Source organism: Passer montanus, unplaced genomic scaffold (assembly GCF_014805655.1).
Source record: "Passer montanus isolate IOZ18808 unplaced genomic scaffold, ASM1480565v1 scaffold53, whole genome shotgun sequence".
NCBI classification, from domain to species: domain Eukaryota; kingdom Metazoa; phylum Chordata; class Aves; order Passeriformes; family Passeridae; genus Passer; species Passer montanus.
The window spans coordinates 6,241,580-6,261,209 of NW_024370263.1; the positions used below are offsets into that span (position 1 = coordinate 6,241,580).

The window sequence follows — 19,630 nt, forward strand, 5'->3', positions numbered from 1 at the left end:
GCCGCACCGGGGGCACCGAGCTGAGCCCCTCGGGGCCCTGAGGGCTGCCGGGGCCCACGAACCGCACCCGTCCCCAGGCCGAGCTCCGCCACCGCCCCCCGTGCCCGCGGGGCCGCCTCCCCCCTCAGGCTGCCGCGCTCCCCACCGTCCACGACGAACTTCTGGGCGTAGCGCTTGAGGTTCTTCCTCTTGATGGAGCAGAAGCTGGGCGGGAAGCAGCCCTCGGCCAGCAGCCGGTAGATGTCCTCGAACTTGCTGCCGTGGCCGCAGGGCTCGGCCGCCACCACCACCTCCCGCTCGGGCTCGGGCAGCGCCGCGTCCATGGCCGGGCCGGGCCCGCGCTGCCCCCGCGCGCGCCCCCAGCCGCCGTCAGCCCGGACGGGCAGGGCGGGCCTCCCGGCGGGCCCGGCGCGGCCCGGAGGGCTGCGGGGCAGCGGCCGCGCTGCGGCACCGGGCCGCGGTGGCGTCACGGCGGCGACAAAAACAACAAGCGTAAAACCGGGGGGGAGAACGGGCGAGTCCCGCCGCTTCGCGTTTTCGCCCCGGTTGGGAATTTGCCGACGCGCCCTCCCGCGGGCGGAAGCGGAGCCCTCTGAGGGCAGGACCGAGAGGCGCGTTCGCCGGCAGGAAACATGTCGGCGGGCCCGCCGTTCCGCGGGTGCGCCTGCTTTTTCACCGACAACATCTTCGTGGGGCGGTTCGGGCTGCACGTGCGGTACCGGGACGCGCCGCAGCTCCGCCGGGAGGGGCGGCGCGCGGCGCGGCGGCGCGGCCGTGACGGGCCCGTGTGTTGCAGGCGCTGCGGGAGCGCGGCTGCCGGAGCGAGGAGCAGCTGCGGGAGGTGCTGAGGGAGGTGAGAGCCCGAGCCCCTCGCGGCCGCCCGGGGACGGTAAAAGCCATGCTGGGCACGGCCCGGGGCGCTGCCAGGGACACAGGGGCAGCCACGGCGGCTCTGGGCGCCCCGTGCGCCTCACCGCCTCACGGGGAGGAACCGTTCCCCGAAACGCCATCTCCCCCTGCCCAGTGTGAAGCCATTCGCGGTGTCCTGGCACTCCAGCCCGTGGAAATTGCCTCTCTCCATCGCTTTTTGTCGGCCTCTGCAGGGCCACACTGAGCTCCCCCTGTGCGGGTGAACAATCCCAGCTGTGCCAGTCTTTCCTGCCAGCAGGGCTGCCCCATCCCTGTGCCCATCCCTGTGCCCATCCCTGTGCCCATCCCTGTGCCCATCCCGGCTCTCAGCAGCCCCGGGTCCCTCCCGGTGCCCGCAGGAGCTGGGCAGCCCCGGCTCGCTCGGGGATCCCCTCAGTGCCGGGGGTCGCTCCCCGAGGAGTTTGGGATTTGCCGGAGCCCCCCTGCTCCTCCCGATCCAGCCCGGAGCCGGCGGAATGCCGAGGCAGGAATTCCCCGCGGGCGCCCAGCAGCGAGGAGTTTATCCAGCCAACACCCCGCAATTAAACCCTTCGCTCGACACTTCCCGGCCGCTCCCTCCCTGCGCTCACTCCGCTGGCCGCCAGTGCCCTGCTTCCTCTCTCCTTCTCTTCTTGTGCCAGTCATTTTAGAGGCAGCCCCGAGATGGGATCCTGCAGAAATTCACCCTTTGTCACGGAATCTCTGCTTCTTCCCAGGCCAGGGACAGGGGTCAGTCACTCACCGGCTCCACTGTCACCTGACACTAAGGGGACAGACAGGTTCTTTCAGGAATTCTTGGCAGAGTGATGGTGGCTGTAAATCATACTGTAATTAAAGCTTTATTAACTGGATATTATGATTCACACAGCAGAGAATTTATGAGTAGAACAGCACAGGACTTCCCCAGGCAGAGTCAATGCAGCACAACGAGCAATGTAATACAGAATTTAAAAAACAAGACCCTAACTTTGGCTGTAATTTACAATCACCCTGGTCCTAAGCACTTCTTAATCCCCTGGGCTCTCTGCAGATCTGCTCAGATCTGCATACAAGCTTTGCTGTATCAACATAAACATCATCAAGGAGACCTAAAAATTACACAAACAGATAGGAGTCACTCAGTGCTGGCAGGAAGCAGATGTCAGTGGCTGTCCCTGGCTGGGGAGGGCACAGCTCTCCCTGTCCAGCAGCAATTCCAGTCCAAATTTCCCACTTAAAACTTGATACTGATTTTTAGGCAGTGCTGGGTTACAGATCCTGCCCTGTGGCCTGGTGCCCAGGGCTGGGAGGGAGGGGAAGGGGAAGGAAGCTGAGAAATGTGTTGGATTTGTCTGCTTGGTTCCCAAGGGAATGAACACAGGAGCTGCTGGGTCCAGGGAATGGCTGCTCGCTCTCTCCTCTGCGAGCATTGCTACAAATGAATCTCGAGAGGGGAAATGAACGGGAGGAGCTGCCGGGATCAGCTGCTGGCTCTGACAGGGCAGCTGAGCCTGCACCACACTTAGCAGTAATCCCTTCATGACAGGGCCTGTCTCACTCCCAGCAAACGTCTCTGTTTTGGACAGTGCCTCTATTGTCAGGACAAAAGGCAGATCCTGGAGGTGTCAGAATGCCTGAAAGGGCTGAGACCTCACAGCTGCACTTGACACTTCCACAGGAAACTCCTCAGTCACTTTTTAAGCCACTGTAAAGGGAACATCAACTCCTCCCAGGCATGGGGTTCCAGATATTGACTGGACTTTTCCTGACCACAGAGAACCAAAGCAAACACTCTGTCTCCCAGAGGTGCCCCCAAACAAAAATAACTGGTTTAAAACAGTGAGCAGATTCCTGGAGCTGTTTCTCTCTGCCCTGCAGATTTCTGACAGTGTTGTCTGTTGTTTACTTGCAGATTGAGGCAGAAGTGCAGAGGAGAAAAGAGTTAATCCATCAGTCAGTGGAACGCAGAGCCATCATCTCCAAGTGCTACAAACCAAAACACCCAGAGGTGTACACTCTGCAGGTACACGGGAGGTTTGGAATCCCTTTTGCACCAGAAAAAAAAATCCCCTGAGAGTTTTATTTTTGCAGTTTGTTTCCCCCTCTCCTTGGGACTGCACGGTGCTAAAGCTGCACTGAATTCAAACACAGGTGTAGCATTTGAAAACTGGATTTAAAACTTTAAAAACACGACATCACAGTGTGCTCTCCAGGCAAGATTCCTGGTGTTCCAACCAGGAAAGGCTCTTTCCTGTCATGTCTGTGATAAATCTGGCCAGTTACTCCTAAAAAAACCATGAACTAAAGCAAGCAGCAAGTTCCCTGCCCCACCTGGTAAAGCAGCAGAGCCTTTCTGCATTCCTGCTGTGACTCAGCCTTGCTCCCTAGGCACTGGGTATTCCTGGGAGTCCATTTCCCCCTGGGCTCTGCAGGCTGATTGTGTTGTGTGTGTTTCTCCCATCCTGCCCTTGACACCAGGATTCCTTCCTGGCCCCAGAGTTTCTGGAAATCGAGAGGTTCTGCAAATCCCCAGGTGCTGATCTCCAGGGCCTCCTGAGCTACCTCGAGTCCTTCTCAGGTAAAGAAAACAACAAACAACACCTCAGTCACACCCAGCTCTCCCTGGTGCCCTGTGTGGAACAGCTCTGCTGTGGCACAGCTGAGGCACACAGGATGTTTCTCCTGCCTGAGGAGGGTCTCTGGAGAGGCAGCAGCTTTGCTGTTCTCTGCTTTCCCATCCCAGCCTGCTGATGTCTCACCAGAGGCTCCAGCTGCAGCAGGGCTGGGGTTTTGGTTGTTCCACACCCCACCAGGGAGCCTGCTGAGGGAGCCCAGGGAGCTTGGCTTTCCTCCCTGAGTGCTTTCCCATTGCAGACAGTTCCTGTGGGTTACTCTGGGCTGAAACAGCTTCAGTCTACTACCTCGAGTCCTTCTCAGGTAAAGAAAGCAACAAACAACACCTCAGTCACACCTAGCTCTCCCTGGTGCCCTGTGTGGAACAGCTCTGCTGTGGCACAGCTGAGGCACACAGGATGTTTCTCCTGCCTGAGGAGGGTCTCTGGAGAGGCAGCAGCTTTGCTGTTCTCTGCTTTCCCATCCCAGCCTGCTGATGTCTCACCAGAGGCTCCAGCTGCAGCAGGGCTGGGGTTTTGGTTGTTCCATACCCCACCAGGGAGCTTGGCTTTCTTCCCTGAGTGCTTTCCCATTGCAGACAGTTCCTGTGGGTTACTCTGGGCTGAAACAGCTTCAGTCTAGATTTCAGTCTTAGAAAAAGAGAGCTGAGTTTTCAGCTTCCCTGGAGGCAGCTCCCTGCCTAGCAGAAAAGCTGCCAGGATGCAGAGGGGAAGAGGCAGAGCTGCCTCCTTTCCTCCAGGCAGAGGACAGCAATGCCTGTGTGCAGAGCTCTGGATTTGTGCAGGGCACCAGTTCCAGACACAGCCTTCTGCTCTGGAAGTGGGGGGCCAGCATGAAAAACAACAACAACAACAAAAACTAGCATGAAAACCAGCAGTGTGAAAAACAACAAATGCAGCCCAGGGCTGAGCCAGGAAATGGCCCCAGCACAAGGGGAGCCCGTGGGTGCTGTGCTCTCACTGCCACCAGCACAGTGCAGCTGGACAGGCAGCCAGGAGCACCGGGAGTGTCCCCAGCAAACTCTGTCCTGTCTGACAGACAAGAGGATCTATCGGCTCCCCGTGTTCACCCAGCAGTTCTGCCAGGCCCTGCTGGATGAGCTGGAGAACTTTGAGCAGTCGGACATGCCTAAAGGCAGGCCCAACACCATGAACAACTACGGGGTAGGACTCCTCCCTTGTGCTTCTTTTCCTCCGAATTTTAATCAAGGTGACAGTTTTTAAAGAACACTCACCTTTTAATCTTATTACTCTGTTTTCCCCCATCCCTCTCCACCTTGATCCTCCTTCCTTTTCCCTCTGCTCCCAAGTGAGCTGAGCCAGCAGCAGGGCTGGAGGAGCAGCAGAGAGGCTGCTGAGCTCCCCCCGCTGTCCTGGCCCAGGTTTTGCTGAACGAGCTGGGCATGGACGAGCCTTTCCTGACGCCGCTGCGGGAGCGGCTCCGGCCCATCACGGCGCTGCTGTACCCGGAGCTGGGCGGGGCCTGCCTGGACAGCCACAAAGCCTTCGTGGTCAAGTACTCCCTGCACGAGGACCTGGACCTCAGCTCCCACTACGACAACGCCGAGGTCACCCTGAACGTTTGCCTGGGAAAAGAATTCACAGAAGGAAATCTGTACTTCGGGGAATTCAACCAGGTACTGAGCACGCCCCACTCACCTCTCCCTCCTCAGCTTCCAGGCCTCCACTGTTCTACAAAACAATTCTTCACTTCTGACAGTCACACCTGCTCTGTCCCTTCCTTTCTTGCATGGCTTGGTTATACAGGAGCCTCTTTTGCTGCAGTATTCCAGCACCCAGTACCAATATTCAGTATTTTAAAGAGAGGACAGATGCAGCTTCACAGTAGAAACGAGTGAAACAAACCATCCCCTTTCCCCATCTGACACTGCGAGCAGGGAGTGCTGAGGGAGAGATTGATTTCAGATGTGACTTCAGCCTCCATCTCTGGCACCTGTTTTTAGGGCAGGCAGGGGTGGAAGCTCTCACACAGCAGTGAAACATGGGGTTTTTTCTTGAATCTCTCCAAATCCCCTCTGACCTTGGCCCTGGGAATGAGGTGCTGACAAACTCCAGCCATTTGAGGGCTCCCAGGGCGTGACAGCACCCCCCTGCCCCTCGCAGGACGCCGTCCCCGTGCCCAGGTACATCGAGGTGCAGCACCTGCGGGGCCGGGGGCTGCTGCACCGCGGCGGGCAGATGCACGGCGCGCTGCCCATCGCCTCGGGGCAGCGCTGGAACCTCGTGCTGTGGCTGCGCTGCTCGGCCGTGCGCAACCGCCGCTGCCCCATGTGCCGCCGGCCGCCGCAGCTGGTGCCGGCCGAGGGCTTCGGGGACGGCTTCACCGAGGAGCCAGCGCCCGGGGAGGAGCCGCCCGGCAGCGTGCCCGTCTGCGCCCTGGGCTAGCCGGGCAGCCCCCGCCCAGCTGTGCCCCCGGCTCCTGCCTGAGCCCCGCGGGAGCGGCTCGGCCTCGGCAGGGATGCAGAGCCAGCCCTGCCCGGATTCCAGCTCCCCAGGGCTCAGGCTGCGGCTGGAGGACTCTGAGGCACAGAAAGCCCAGCTCTGATCCCTGCAGGAGCTCTCTCAGTATCTCCAAGTGCACCCAAGGCTCCTTGGCCTCTCTGCCAGCTCCCTGGGAACGGGGCAGAACGGGACAATAAACCATTTCCTGCTGGTCCTGGGGCCTCCTGTGCTCTGCCAGGGGAGGGGAGAGCTCTGTGCTGCTCAGTGGCCAGGCAGGGTCTGCTCAGGATGAGATGCAGGTGACTCACAGCTGGGAATGACCACCCCTGGATGTTTGTCTAGCCCAGGCTCAGGAAAACCCACCAGGAGCAACCCTGATCCCCCAGGGTGGCTGGGAGATCTCCCCAGGCTTCTTGGGAGCACAAACTTCCCTTTCAAAGGTTTTGTGAACCTCATTAGGCAGAGCCAGAGCTCTGGGAGCCACCTGCAGCACAGCAGAACTTCCCAGAGGATGAGATGTGCATTTAACTCCCTTTGCTTTAGTGACATGAGCCAGTGAAAATATCAAATAACTCTGCCAAACCTGGGTGCAGCAGCAGGCCAGGCCTGGGGCTGCTTGATTTGGCACCAAGATCCCCCAGGAGCTGCTGGGTTGGAAGGGTCGAGTGCTTCCCCTCCTTCCTTCCAGCTGGCTGAAAGCACATGACTCTTCCATCTGCTAAACAAACTAAAGAAGCCAAATATCGTCTGATTTATGCGTGGAAAATTAACCCGGTTATTCGATAGATGCTGCTGAGTTTCTGAGGGTTTTCCACTGAGGTGTGCAGTGCAGTGATTAGAGCACAAGGGCTGAACGTGAGCAGCTCGCACACAAGGAGCTCACCGAAGCTCTCCCAGCTGGATTTTGGCCGGGGCTGCCATTAGCAAATTTTTATTTTTAATGAGCAATTTGCTCATTAGCAAACTTATCAAAATTACACCGGGGGAAGGAAACCCCGGTTGTATCTGAGCGAAGAGTCGCTACCCAGAAACGCAGCCTCGAAGCCTTTACCCCGTTCACTGGGGAAAGTGAGAACTCCCAACCTGCTCGAATTCACCCCAAAAACGGAGCCGCTGCCCGGGCTAGGCGGCCCCCGGAACCAAAGAGCGCGGCCCGGCTGCCGCCCGGCCCCGCGCGCGGCGGACGGAGGCGGCCGAGCGCTGCGGCGGCCCCGGGGCCGGGGGGGCTGGTAAAGAGCTGCGCACTTAAAGGGGCCGCGCCTGGAGCCGCGCGCGGAACGCGCCGGGCTGAGCTCTTAAAGGGCCAGCGCACCTCCTAATGAGCTCTTAAAGGGCCAGCGCACCTCCTAATGAGCTCTTAAAGGGCCAGCGCACCTCCTAATGAGCTCTTAAAGGGCCAGCGCACCTCCTAATGAGCTCTTAAAGGGCCAGCGCACCTCCTCATGAGCTCTTAAAGGGCCAGAGCACCTCCTAATGAGCTCTTAAAGGGCCAGCGCACCTCCTAATGAGCTCTTAAAGGGCCAGCGCACCTCCTAATGAGCTCTTAAAGGGCCAGCGCACCTCCTAATGAGCTCTTAAAGGGCCAGCGCACCTCCTCATGAGCTCTTAAAGGGCCAGAGCACCTCCTAATGAGCTCTTAAAGGGCCAGCGCACCTCGCACGGGCTCTTAAAGGGCCAGAGTACCTCGTGCTGAACTCTTAAAGGGCCAGCGCACCTCGCACGGGCTCTTTAAGGGCCAGTGCATCTCGTAATGAGCTCTTAAAGGGCCAGAGCACCTCGCACGGGCTCTTAAAGGGCCAGAGTACCTCGTGCTGAACTCTTAAAGGGCCAGCGCACCTCGCACGGGTTTTTAAAGGGCCAGAGCACCTCGTGCTGAACGCTTAAAGGGCCAGCGCACCTCGCACGGGCTCTTTAAGGGCCAGTGCATCTCGTAATGAGCTCTTAAAGGGCCAGAGCACCTCGCACGGGCTCTTAAAGGGCCAGCGCACCTTTCGTGCCGCAGGCCCCCGTGCCGGGCCGAGGGCAGGGCAGCCCCTGCAGGCGCCCAGGGCAGAGCAGCGCCGGGCCCGGCCGGGGCAGGGCCGGAGGAGTCGCTGCGGGCCCAGACCGGGGGCAGGGTGGGGGCGAGCCCGGCTCGGGGCTCAGCCAGCCCGGGAGCTGGGGGCGGGTTTGGGGTTCCTACCGGGATCCAGAGCCACTGATCCTGCTGCTGTGCAGGGACAGCAGCGGGGTTTGATCCTGCTGCTGTGCACGGATAGCAGCGGGGTTTGGTCCTGCTGCTGTGCATGGATAGCAGTGGGTTTTTCCTGCTGCTGTGCATGGATAACTGGGTTTTTCCTGCTTGCAGCCAGAATGAAAAGGTCTGAGTCCCAAACGCTGCCCCAGCAAGGCACCCAGCTGCTGGGTGTGTGTGCATGGAGGATTCTCACCCTCTCATCCTTCCCTGCGTGCCTGTAATGGTTGTCATTGGTTCTGGGGTTTTTTTCTGGTTGAGTTTTCCCTATGGAAATCAATCAAAGGTCTGATTCGCTTGGGAGGAAATCCAAATTGCTGCCTGGGAATGCCGAGGTGGTAAACAAACAATTCATTAAATGTGGTGGTTGGAAGGTGGCTGTGAGGAAGCGTTCCCAGCTCCTGCTCTGCCCACGGTGCCCGTTTGTTTTCTGAATTAATGAGAGCATGGAGCACACTGGCCTGGGGCTGATGGACAGGCCTAGCAGCTCAATGCATCATCTGTTTTCTAAGAGTAAATTGGAATATTAAAAATTCATTCTTCCCCTTGGCTTGTGCCTGCTCAAGCATTTTAAGTGATGGGGTGATGGACTCGGGGAGGACGCTTTGTTCTGCTGACTGTGGCTGCAGGGTCCATCACCCCCTGCCTGTGTCCAGCTGTGGTGCAGCTTCTGCTGGCCCCTGGTGCCATGGGGTGACCAAGGGGTGACCATGGAGTGGCCATGGGGTGACCAAGGGGTGACCAGGGGGTGACCAAGGGGTGACCAAGGGGTGAGCACGGGCACAGCCCTGCTGCAGACACAGCCCCAGCCCCTCCGTGCCTGCCCCAGCAGGGTCAGCCCGATCCTCCAGGGACAAACAGCAGGAGAGCAGGGAAAACCTGCTGGAAGGTTTTGCTGGTGGAAAACCTGCCTGGGGACCCTTGTCTGGGCAGCTGAGGCTGTCCCTGTGCCAGCTCCCTGCCCAGGCTCCCTCCTGGTGAAATTCCCCCAGGAATTCTCCCGGGCTGGGATGGAGATGGCAGAGCTGTGTGAGCAGGGAGGGAGTGCACCAGGAGCAGGTCTGCCAGGGCTGCTGGCTCAGACTGGAACATTTTGGGGCTGCAGGGCAGGGCTGGTCCCCCTGGCCCTGTGTGACCCCTCCTTTCCCCAGGAGCTGCCATGGCCCACGGCCGCGCGCGGAGCAGCAGCAAAAGCGACTCCCGGAGCAGGCAGGAGAGGAAGGAGAGGAAAAGGAGGAAGAGCAGCAAGGACTCGCAGCAGGGCAGCAGCTCTCCACCGAGGAAGAGGATCTCTGGCTCTCAGGGACACACCTCGAGCTTGGCAGCAGCCAGGGAAGGTGGGGACAGCCCTGGGCCTTTGCTGTCACCTCGTCCTGGGGAACAGAGGGGGCCCAGGGGAAGGAGAGGGTCCCTGTTTTAGTTGTGTCTGTCACCTTGTCCTGCACTTTGTGCTCATTTTGGTCTCGTTCTGCCAAGGGCAGAGCCCTCAGCCCCTCCGTGAGCTGCCCTGGTACCACAGAGCATCCTGTGCACTGAGGGGAATTCCAGGCAGGAAGGAAACCAGGCTGGGAGTGGGATAAAATCCAAAATCTCTGCTGCTGCAGGGCCTGGGCTGCTCCACTCACCCTCTTCTTGTGTATTGCAGAAAAGAAAAAGGAAGGAAAGGACAAAAAGAAGAGGAAGGCCAGTACCTCTTCCTCTGGGACATCTTCATCCACCAGCTCTTCCTCATCTTCCTCTTCCTCCAGCTCCTCTTCTGATGACTCCAGTGACAGTGACTCCAAAGTGAAGAAGAGTCAAGACAGCAAAAAAAAGCGAGTGAAACAAAAAGACAAAAAGAAGAGGAAGAAGAAGAAGAAAAAAATGAAGAAGAAATCAAAGAAGAAGGCAAAGGAGAGGGCTAAGGAGGAGAAGGCCAAGGGAGAAGAGGTGCCCGGGCCCTCGCTGGAGCAGTGGCAGAAGGAGGCAGTGGTGGACTCTGGGCCAGGTAACGAGGCTCTTTCCCTCCTGCTGGAGCCTGTGCTGGTCCCTTTCCATCCGGGGTGTCTGGGGGAAGCAGGGCTGGGAACAGGGAAGAGCCCCAGGCTCTCCTCCCTCCTCTGTATGGTGCCCAGATTGGTTTGTGAAGTGTTAGGATGTGGTTTATGGATGTGAGTGGGGAACAGAGGCCAAATGGAAGGACACAGCCAGCAGTAAATCCTGGCAGAGCTGGTCCTGCCTTTGGCATGTGAAGTGTCCCTTTCCTTGCAAGGTTTGTCACCACACCCCGAGCACTCTGGGAATGGGGTGTGGAATGTGGTCTGTGGCTGAAGCCTGGTGCTGGGCCCCTCTCCTGAGCACAGCCCTGACTGAGCACTGCACTCCAGCTCTGACAGATGAACAGAAATCCCGGATCCAGGCCATGAAGCCAATGACAAAGGAGGAGTGGGACGCGAGGCAGAGCGTCATAAGGAGAGTGGTGGATCCTGAAACAGGGAGAACCAGGTATGACCCTGGGCAAGGGGGAGATGGCTTCTCCATCCCATCCATGCCCAGTGGGCTGGGGGCCTGGAGGGTGCCTGTCCATGGCACTGCAGCACCACCAAAGGCCTGAGCCAGCCCCTCACAGGTCCCCCCTCATCAGGCCTGGTGTGACCTACCCAGAAAGTGACACAATGACACCAAATCACTGAATTGTGCTGGGGCTCCACACAAGGGACTCTGGGCTGTCCCAGTATCCCATTGCTGCATCCACTTACCTTTTAGCTCCAAAGCCCTGGAAACACCCAGGTGGGAGTGAGGAGCATGTGCCCTGTGGGGTTACAGGCAGTGATCAAACCTAAGTTCATTTAGCTGCCAAATAGAAATGACCCAGTTTTTAATAAACTGCATCTTCTCAGCAAGCAGAAAACGTCATGCTGAAGAGAATTGGGTATGACAAGTCCAGTCTTAAAATAGAAGGCAGCCTGCAGGGCTCAGGGAGGTGTGGAACAAAGGTCGGTTCCCTGGAAGGCACGTAATGAAGACAATTAAATTTCTGTTCATGTCTGGAGGTGTGAGCCGCCTCCAACACTGCTTGGAATTTGCTCAGCAAGATATTCCTCAGCCTGGCTGCATTTCAGGCCCAAACTGGCTCCTGTTCCTGAATGGCTTTGCAGTTTCCTGGGGCAGCCAGGACCACACCTGAATTCTATGAGAAAAATAAGAGGTTCTGCATGGGTTGAGGCACTGTGGGTTGTAGGGTGACAGGGAATGCTTTCACCAGGAGTTCTGCTGTGCCAGTGTGACTGACTGCACACAGCAGGCAGTGCCCACAGCCTGGGGCAGAGCCAGCTGGCCCTCAGTTCTCAGGGGAGAACTCCTGCCTTGCTGCAGTGTGGTGACATTAATCCCACAGGAGCAATGGCAAAGCCTGCTGTGCTGTTTAAGCTTGACACAAAAACAAAGTCACAAAATACAATGTCAGGGGTGGGGCAGCACTGGCCTTGCCTGGAGGAGCATCAGCCCTGCCCCTGCTCCAGGGTCTGGGGGAGCTGGGGCACAGCAGGAGCCTTGGGGTCAGCACCTTTGCAGCTGCAGGAACTGGTCAGTACCCTCAGGGCTCCTGGGCCTGTGCTTGTCTTGCAGGCTCATTAAAGGGGACGGGGAAGTCCTGGAAGAAATCGTCAGCAAGGAGAGACACAAGGAGATTAACAAGGTAGTGGGAATGGCCACCAGCACGAGCTGCACGGGGTGGCTGGGCACAGCCAGGGAGCTGCTGCACCCAGAGGGGTTGTGCTTCCACCCTGGGGCCAAGCTGAGCCCTGGCAGCACTGCCAGGGCCCCGGGTGGTGCTGGGGGTGCTGCAGCCCAGGGCAGGGCGTGCTGTGAGTGCTGTGTGTCCCCTGCAGCAAGCCACGCGTGGGGACGGGCTGGCCTTCCAGGTGAGGACGGGCATGCTGCAGTGAGGGCAGCACCAGCCAGCCCAGGAGCCCGTCCTGCTGCCCCTGCCAGCCTGGGGAGAGCCTCTGCCTGTGGACCACGCAGACAGCACCGTGTCAAGATGTCCCCCAGGGGCCCTTTGCAGCTGCTCTGTAAGTTACTGACCGGGAAGGAGAGCGACTTTAGTGGCTCATCTCCCAGTAAACAGCTTCTCCCCTCCCCGTCCCAGCTCAGGCCAGTGTGGCTGTCATGTACCTGAGCCATTTGCCCTGATGCTCCTCTGGATGCTGGAGGAGCTCAGCAGCACCCAGGGGACAGGCTTGAGGGTGCTGAGCACCTCAGGGTGCTCTGGGCTTTGGGGGGCAGGACAGGGTGTGTACCAAGGCCACAAAACACCCAGCTGGCTGCCACTTCTTCCCCTCAGGGGCTGCCCATGGCCCTTTCCCTGCTGGATCTGGCTCACAGGCCCTTTGCACTCACTGAGCCTGCTCAGAGAGGAGTGGCTGTGGCTCTGCTCAGGCTGCAGCTCCTCTGCACCCCTGAGTTTCTCCCAACCTTCCTGCAGCTTCACCTCCTCGGGTAGGGGAGCACTGACCTGGCACACTGCATCTGTGCAGGTGTGCTTTGTGCAGGGGTGGCTTTGCCTTGCTCTCTGCTCCTGCATGCAACTCGTGTCCCTTCCCCACAGCACAGGCCCTGGGCAGCGCTGGGGCTCTGGGCTGCCCAGGGCTGCTCTGAAGCAAACACAGCAGCCTTTTCCCTTGCTGGAAAGTCCATAAATCTGCAAACTGTAAAAAAAGAAAAGGACAAATGGGTTAAAGGACAAATGAGTCCTGCAGGACTGATCTCCACAGAGGGTTTCCTCATTCTGTTCATGGCTGTAACCCCATTAAACTGGCACCTGCTCACATTTGATGACTCGTCTGTTCCTAGAGTACTCCCCCACCCCCCAAAAAAGCAGACAGAGAAGAGCCTTCCCATTTCTTTAATCTGTGTAACTCACAATGGTACTGTACACAAAGCACACCAGGCATTGGAACGATGCACTAACAGCAAGGAGGAGAAGGAAGTTGTACAGAAGGTTTGCCACACACACGCGAGGCATCGGCACGGCACACGTGGGGCGACCCCGGCGCCCTCGGGCATCCCCCCGCTGCTTCCCACGCACAGCTGGTACCCCTAGAGCAATTTTTTATAAATAAAATATAACTAACATCGTTGGAATATAAAATTGACAGTCGAGGGTATCAACAGGCAGAGGGAGGGGACCGTAAGGCTTCTAGAACTAATAGGAAATGCAGCAAACAGTGGCGATACCTGAAGAAGGGGCTGCTACAGCAAGCACGGCGGCTGCTGGGAGGGTGGTGGTGACCCTTTGGCTGATTTCTGCTTTGGGCTCGTGCCCCTGACACTGTAAACGGTTTTTGGTATTAGGATTTCGCCTCATCTGACTGAGTGATCTGAGCAAAGCCAGGAAAACGACTCGGAGGGAATGCACGGGCTCCTCTCACTGGTTTTTAAAAGACTTTGAAGGGACAGCGTCAGGTAGAAAGTCCGGCCTAAGGGTGCAGTAATATAAAAAGCTGCTTTTCATAAAAAATCTGAGCTCTGCAGCAGAGTTTGATTCCCATGGAAACGGAAAAGCAACCCCAAAGCCCGAGGCTGTGTTGTGCTGATGTGCAGAGCAGGACGTGGGCTGTCACCGAGGGCTGCCCAGACAGCGGCCGAGGGAGGAGGACAAGAAACTTCCCATTCTCTCCTTTCAAAGCAAACAAGTTACTCGTAACAAGGATAAATTAGATCTTTACCCTGACAGTGCCCCTTTAGTAAGGATGGAACATACATTCATCCAAACGGATCCTCTTCCATACGCGTGGAAAGGCATCGGGTCACATGCACTGCTCTCCAAAACAGCTCGGGACAAACAGGTGATAAACACAGAGTGAAACTATTGCTATTGTTCTGGGAGTGTTGATCTCTGCTTCAGAGGGATGAGTGCCAGATGGGGGCGGCTGAGGATTGAGCGATGCAGACGGGGATGGACTGAGTTGGTGAAGAGAAACTCAGTGGCATTACTTCCTGGTAACTACACCCACCTCCCAGGGTATTATTGCAGCAATAAAGGTCCTGCTCTACAATTGCTTCTCCGTGTTGGATCCACACAATGGCAACGGATGGGGGGCCAGGGGAAGGACCCGGGCAAGGTTCAAGAAGCTCAACAAAGGATGAGGACAGAGGTGCTGTGATTGTCAGGCTAACTGTTAGGAGCTGTTTCAAACATGAAGTGATGGAGAGGGTGAGTATCATATTGCACTTCTGCATTCATTGACAGTTACATTAAACTTGGTCCATAAAATAATTGCTTTGTACATAATGCCTGAAACAAAAAGCTACATTTTTAAAATATTAATAAACCCTGAAGGTTCCAGTCCCTCCAGACATTTTTTTTCCTCTACATAAATAAATAACTTTCAATTTTATATATCCACTTTTTATGTTGAACATTTACATTCGCCTCTGTTTTACACTATCTACACATAAGAAAATGTGAACAACTGGAAAATGTACAGGTCATGCCTTGGTTCTGGACTTGGAGGAAAGGTGAATTTTGCAAAGGCCATATCCAAATTTGCAGAAATTATTTAGTGATGTGGTTTGGTGACTTCACAGGATGGATTGTGGCTTGGCTTCCTACTTAGATGGCATCTGTTTGATAGAACATTCGGTTAGCAAAAAGCTGGGACAAATTCTCATTGTTTTCAAACCCAGTAAAAGCTCTGGATGTACATTCAGAGAGAGCCAAGCTGAGTCAGCAGAAAGGGAAGTCAGTTTCTGGTAACAAAAAGTCATCAGGTACATTCTGTACTTGGATAATTACCAAAGAGAAGTGGTTAAACGTTTTGCAGTCGGGTCTGAGCGCTCCAGGGGCTCTGATGCCGGCGGCAGCTCCGCACTGTCCCTGCTCTGCCTCGGCCTGGGCCCTCCACACCACGAGCACATGAGCTGGATGAGTTGGATTTGTCTGCCGTGGCCCGGGGCAGTGAGCAGAGCAGCGTTCACAGTGCTGTGTATCTCAGTGCGGCCGTCCTGCACCGTTCTTATTGAAACTGCTAAGAAAATGAAGCAGCCAGTCTAAAAAATTCTCTGTTATAAATAAGATCCTCGTAAGTAGAAAGTGATACAAAGACAGGAGAGTGTGGTGGGGAAAGCGGGGTTACACACAGTCAGGGAGCTCGGTAGGACTAGAAAATCTCCACGTGAAGAGGCCAGCTGTAGTCTGTGAATGGGCTCCGTGGAACCCCTGTGTGGATGCCCCTCTGCCCCAGAGGTGTGTGCAAGGAGGGAACCTTGGCTGGCCCCGGGGGGACAGCACTGAGGGCCTTTCTGGCAAGCCCTGGCTCCAGGCACTGTTCTCTGTCCCTGTCTGGGTGCCACTGGGGTGCCAGTCCTCTGCCATGCGCCCGCCAGCTCGCTCCAGCAGCACAAACCCAGTGCTCAGGCACATCCACTGAGAAACACACCCGAAAAATTAAGATATGGCCTTTTCTTAAGGTTGCCTGACATTGTTGGCACACTTCCTTACAGTCTCCTTACTGCTGGAAAAACTTCTGCACAGATTGTTTTTGTTTTTTTCTTTTAAATATATACATATATATATGTGTGTGTGTGTATATATGTATAGATATCCACACACACCCTGGCTTAGCAATATTTCATTGTCATGCACTACAAACACTGGTGTAGCTACATGAGATGGTAACAGGTTTCCATTCTAAAAATCATCAGTGCAAAAAACAATGAGGTTTTACAGTTCAGTAACTATAGGTAAAAGAAGCGAGTCTAGTTCCCATGAAAGCTGCTACTGAACTTGGAGAGAACCTGGGAAGAAAAAAGGTCTCAGAGGTGGACGTTGAGAAGAGTCAGACCCTGCATTTGGATGAGAAGAACTGCAATGCAATCCAGCTGCTGAGTGCCTTCAGCTGCTTCCAAATATATGGTGGTTACTTGCTGGAAATAATACATAGCGAGACTATTTGGAGACTTTAACAGCAATTAAGTGTCTGAGGTTTGTAACAGCTCAAACAAAATAGCTTGTATTCCTCTTTTAATAGGTCAACACATTAAATTCCATCGGCTTCTAAAAGATCTGTTTAAAAAATAACAGTAATAACAATAATGACCCCGCTGTCTTGGGCACGAATCTGCCGACATTCTGCCTCTGCCAACGGCCTCGATGCAGCTTCAGCTTTGCACTGCACCAGCTCCTCGAGAAAGTGGCTGCACGTGGAGCTCTCTGTCCAGGAAAAGCTCTCGGTCGCTCTGCCTGGCACAGCCCACCACAAATCCCTCGCTGGGGCCGGGGGAGCGGCGTTACCCGACCCCAGAGCCCCCACCTGACTCCCGGGACAGCCCAGGACGAGCTCCCCCAGCCTCGTGCCCTGCTGCTGTGGCTCTGAGGACAGCGCTCGGTCACCGTGTGGATGGCTAGCAAGGCGAGGAGGCACCTATTTACAGTCACTGACCCTGCACGAGAGAAGGAGGCAGGAGAGAGCGCCGTCCCAATCCGGAGACTTCCCCCCGACTTCCAGCTGCTCCTCGGGCTCCCGCTGCACAAACCCGACGCTGCCGCTGCAAGGCCTGCGCGTTCCGTGTGGGAAACACCCCGTCTCTCCCCAGAACACCGTGTTATGAGAGTAGCACCATATTTACCCTTCCAGCCCGAAACACTGGCCTCGTCCCTCTTTCCTTTTATTTTCTCCTCCGATGGCTGCAGCTGACAATCCTGGCTCTGGCCTGGCTACTTCTGCCCCAAGAGGCCAGCCTCCAGGCGGGACGCGGCGCTGCGGCCCCAGCAGCCCGTGGCGATGCTCATGCTCCTCTGGCTGCGCTCCCTGTCCCTGTCCTTGTCGCTGTCCGACTGGCTCTGGGTGCGCTCGGGCCGGTGGCCGCCGGCCGCGGGCTGGGAGGAGATGGTGCGCAGCAGGTGGTTCCTCTTGCGCAGGAACTCGGCCTGGCCGGGCAGCCCGAAGCTGCCCTTGCGCAGCGCCATGCGCGTGGTGTTCTTGGCGGGGCGCGCGCGGTGGTTGTACTCCAGCTGGGCCAGGTGGGCTGCGTAGCCCTCCGTGATGAACTGCGGGGGGAGGGCAGGCGTTAGAGGGGTGGGACGCGTTTCCTCTGTGGCCACTGGCAGCCACAGAGGGTCACTCTGCTGGGTTCACCACCCATGGAACTGCTCAGACCCATTTTGTGGCCCTGCTCCCCGGGACAGTTCCCTGTCGGCTCAGTCAGCAGACTTGTGATGACCAAATTCCCACCTCCCTCCCGTGGGAGGCCCTTGGCAGCACCTCCAGGGCTCAGCTGGGTTGGCTCCTACCTGACACTGGCTCTGCAGCTTCTTGGTGGGTCGGCCGACGATGTAGATGTGCGTGGGCGGGAGGCTGATGGAGCTGTACACGGAGATGTCCTTGGTGGATCCGTACGCGGCGTGGATCCTCATGTGCAGCTGGGGGGACAGAAAGCAGCACAGGGTCACAACACACAGGCACCCCGCGCTGCTCAGCAGGCTGGGATTTGGCTTTTCCAATAGCATTTGTGGGAATCTCAGGTCACTGGAACTAATGCAAGTTCCCAGCTGGATAATGGACCACCCAGGGAAGTGCTAATTAACAGAGCTGGGGATGTTTACAGGCCGTGACAAGAGGAGCGACAGCGATACAAGAGCAGATCTCCACTCGCTGATCCACAGCCTTCCCTTGAGGTCTGCAGGGGGCAAGGATGCTGCACACTTCCCTGCTGTCACGGGGGGAGAGGAGCTGCAAACCTGTGCAGGAATCAGCCAGGAATGTTCCCTTCCACAGCCAAGCTGCTGTTACCTGCTGGGCAGAGGGAGAAGGGACAGGCAGCAAAACCTGCTGCTTTTCAGGGACACCTCTGCCTCTGGTCCAAGCAGAGAGCAGCTCCTGGACAACCCCTTCTGTGGTGGGCTGGAGCAGGGGCTGGCAGGGGAGGTGTGGGCATTGGTGCCACCACACACTGGCCAGCTTTGAGCCAAGAACCACAGCTCAGGGAGATGGAGAAAGAATTTCTGACCCTGGTCCCAAACTTGTGGAGGACCAGAGAGCAACTTGAGAGCCAGCTGCTCCCTCCACTGACACTCAGGCCAAAAAGGGAGCCTAAGAAAGTTAAGGACAGGCTTTTCCTGCTAATTAAGGCAGAGCAAGTGCTTGGGACACTGGCAGCTCCTTCACCTGGCAGACACAAAAACCTTAGCAGCTCCATCCCCTCTCAGTCCTGTTGCCTCCACCACAGGCAGCCAAAAAGCCACCAAGGAGGTGAAAAAAGTGCATGTGTGGGGGGAAGGGAGGCTCTGCCTCTGTTCCATGAGGGGTTTGAGGAGCAGTGATGAAACGGAGCAGCGCAGAGCAGAGGCAACACAATTTAACAGCACAGACACTTTTGTAGAGCAATAAGGGAATGAAAATAAAATGAAGAGATTAATCTTCCACTGCAGGTCACATTGCTGCCAAGAGACTGGTGCTGACAGCGGTGGCTGGACGAGGAGCAATCTAAGCCCGAGCCACGATCCCGTTTCAGCAGAGGCAGGCTTACGTCGGTGATGAGGGATTTCAGGAAGTTGGCCTTGTGCCGCAGCGGGTCGTGGACCAGCCCGTCGCAGAAGGACACGATCCCGTGGGGGAAGTTGTGCTGTGCTAACCACGCCACCACCCTCTGCTTCTGCATGTCAGGGCGGCCCGTGACATAGATAATGAGGTAGCCGAGGTCTTGCCAGTGCCTGGAAGGAAAGGCACGAGTCAATGGATTGCGGAGCACGGCCGGTGTCAGATCACTGCCCCAGGCCCTGCCCTGACCTTACAACGTCCACGGCCCCGGCGCGGACCTTGGGGTCGCTGCCCATGATGGAGACGCTGGCTGCGAAGGAGCCGTCGATGCTGAACACCACAAACTCCGTCCCCTTGGGCAGCACCGTGATGTAGCTGTCAGCAAACGTGTGGTCACCCCTGAGGGAAAGGATGCAGGTGTTTAGAGCCATCAAAATGTGCAGAAGGCATCAACAGGACCTGTGGAGCACCACGAGCCCATAGCAGCTCCCACATCTGACCCAAAGGCTCCAACAGTGATGCCACCCTCGGTTAGAGCAGGAACAGGCACTGTGTGAGGGTCTCTGTGTTCAAGTGGGGATGGACTAGCACTCCTTGGCAGCAGAGACTCAAAAGTTACCCTCAGAAAAATATTGCTGGGCTCACCACCAAGAAGATGCTCCCCTCCTCCTCCTCCCAAAGCCCAACACCAGCAGTGGAGCTGAGCTGGAGCCCCTGGGCTGTGAATCATCACAAAGTCCTGTCCCTCAAGAACAAGTTTATGTTCTTTAAAATATGCTCAGTCGTGCAGTTTTGCAGATGGCCACGAGGCCCTGTGGTGCACAAGACCTGCTCCTGCAGCAGGAGCTCAATTCCCGTGCTGGTGGTGATGCAGGAGCCAGAATAAAACATGC

General features: G+C 56.8%; 2 protein-coding genes across 16 annotated transcripts in view; one reads left to right on the top strand and one right to left on the bottom strand.

Annotated features, from left to right (window-relative positions):
- Positions 1-558: 558 nt before the first annotated feature.
- Positions 559-13,690, top strand: LOC120509603 (ADP-ribosylation factor-like protein 6-interacting protein 4). 7 transcript variants are annotated; one of them, XM_039724444.1, is made up of 11 exons: positions 559-658; positions 797-853; positions 2,801-2,911; positions 3,367-3,466; positions 4,561-4,731; positions 4,904-5,158; positions 9,369-9,554; positions 9,863-10,204; positions 10,584-10,701; positions 11,824-11,893; positions 12,087-13,030. In XM_039724444.1, the coding sequence occupies exons 5-11, from the start codon at positions 4,647-4,649 to the stop codon at positions 12,141-12,143; spliced, it is 1,113 nt and encodes a 370-aa protein (XP_039580378.1). In that variant the 5' UTR covers positions 559-658; positions 797-853; positions 2,801-2,911; positions 3,367-3,466; positions 4,561-4,646; the 3' UTR covers positions 12,144-13,030. The 7 variants fall into 7 exon arrangements, 4 of the variants coding, with proteins under 4 accessions (XP_039580378.1, XP_039580377.1, XP_039580376.1 ...); XM_039724443.1 differs by lacking the exons at positions 559-658; positions 797-853 and having other exon boundaries at positions 2,799-2,911; positions 3,386-3,466; XR_005629300.1 differs by lacking the exons at positions 559-658; positions 797-853; positions 2,801-2,911; positions 3,367-3,466 and adding an exon at positions 13,552-13,690 and having other exon boundaries at positions 4,395-4,731; positions 12,087-12,269.
- Positions 13,086-19,630, bottom strand: part of PITPNM2 (phosphatidylinositol transfer protein membrane associated 2) — a 122,752-nt gene continuing 116,207 nt past the window's right edge. For 5 of the 9 annotated variants that reach the window (XM_039724435.1, XM_039724433.1, XM_039724439.1 and 2 more), the window contains 4 exons: positions 18,987-19,136; positions 18,727-18,910; positions 17,492-17,620; positions 16,916-17,248 (listed from right to left, as the gene is read on the bottom strand). In XM_039724435.1, coding sequence (XP_039580369.1) covers positions 16,916-17,248; positions 17,492-17,620; positions 18,727-18,910; positions 18,987-19,136 — 796 coding nt within the window. Of the gene's footprint in view, positions 17,249-17,491; positions 17,621-18,726; positions 18,911-18,986; positions 19,137-19,630 lie in introns of all 9 variants that reach the window. The other 4 variants (XM_039724437.1, XM_039724438.1, XM_039724441.1 and 1 more) reach the window with 1 other exon arrangement.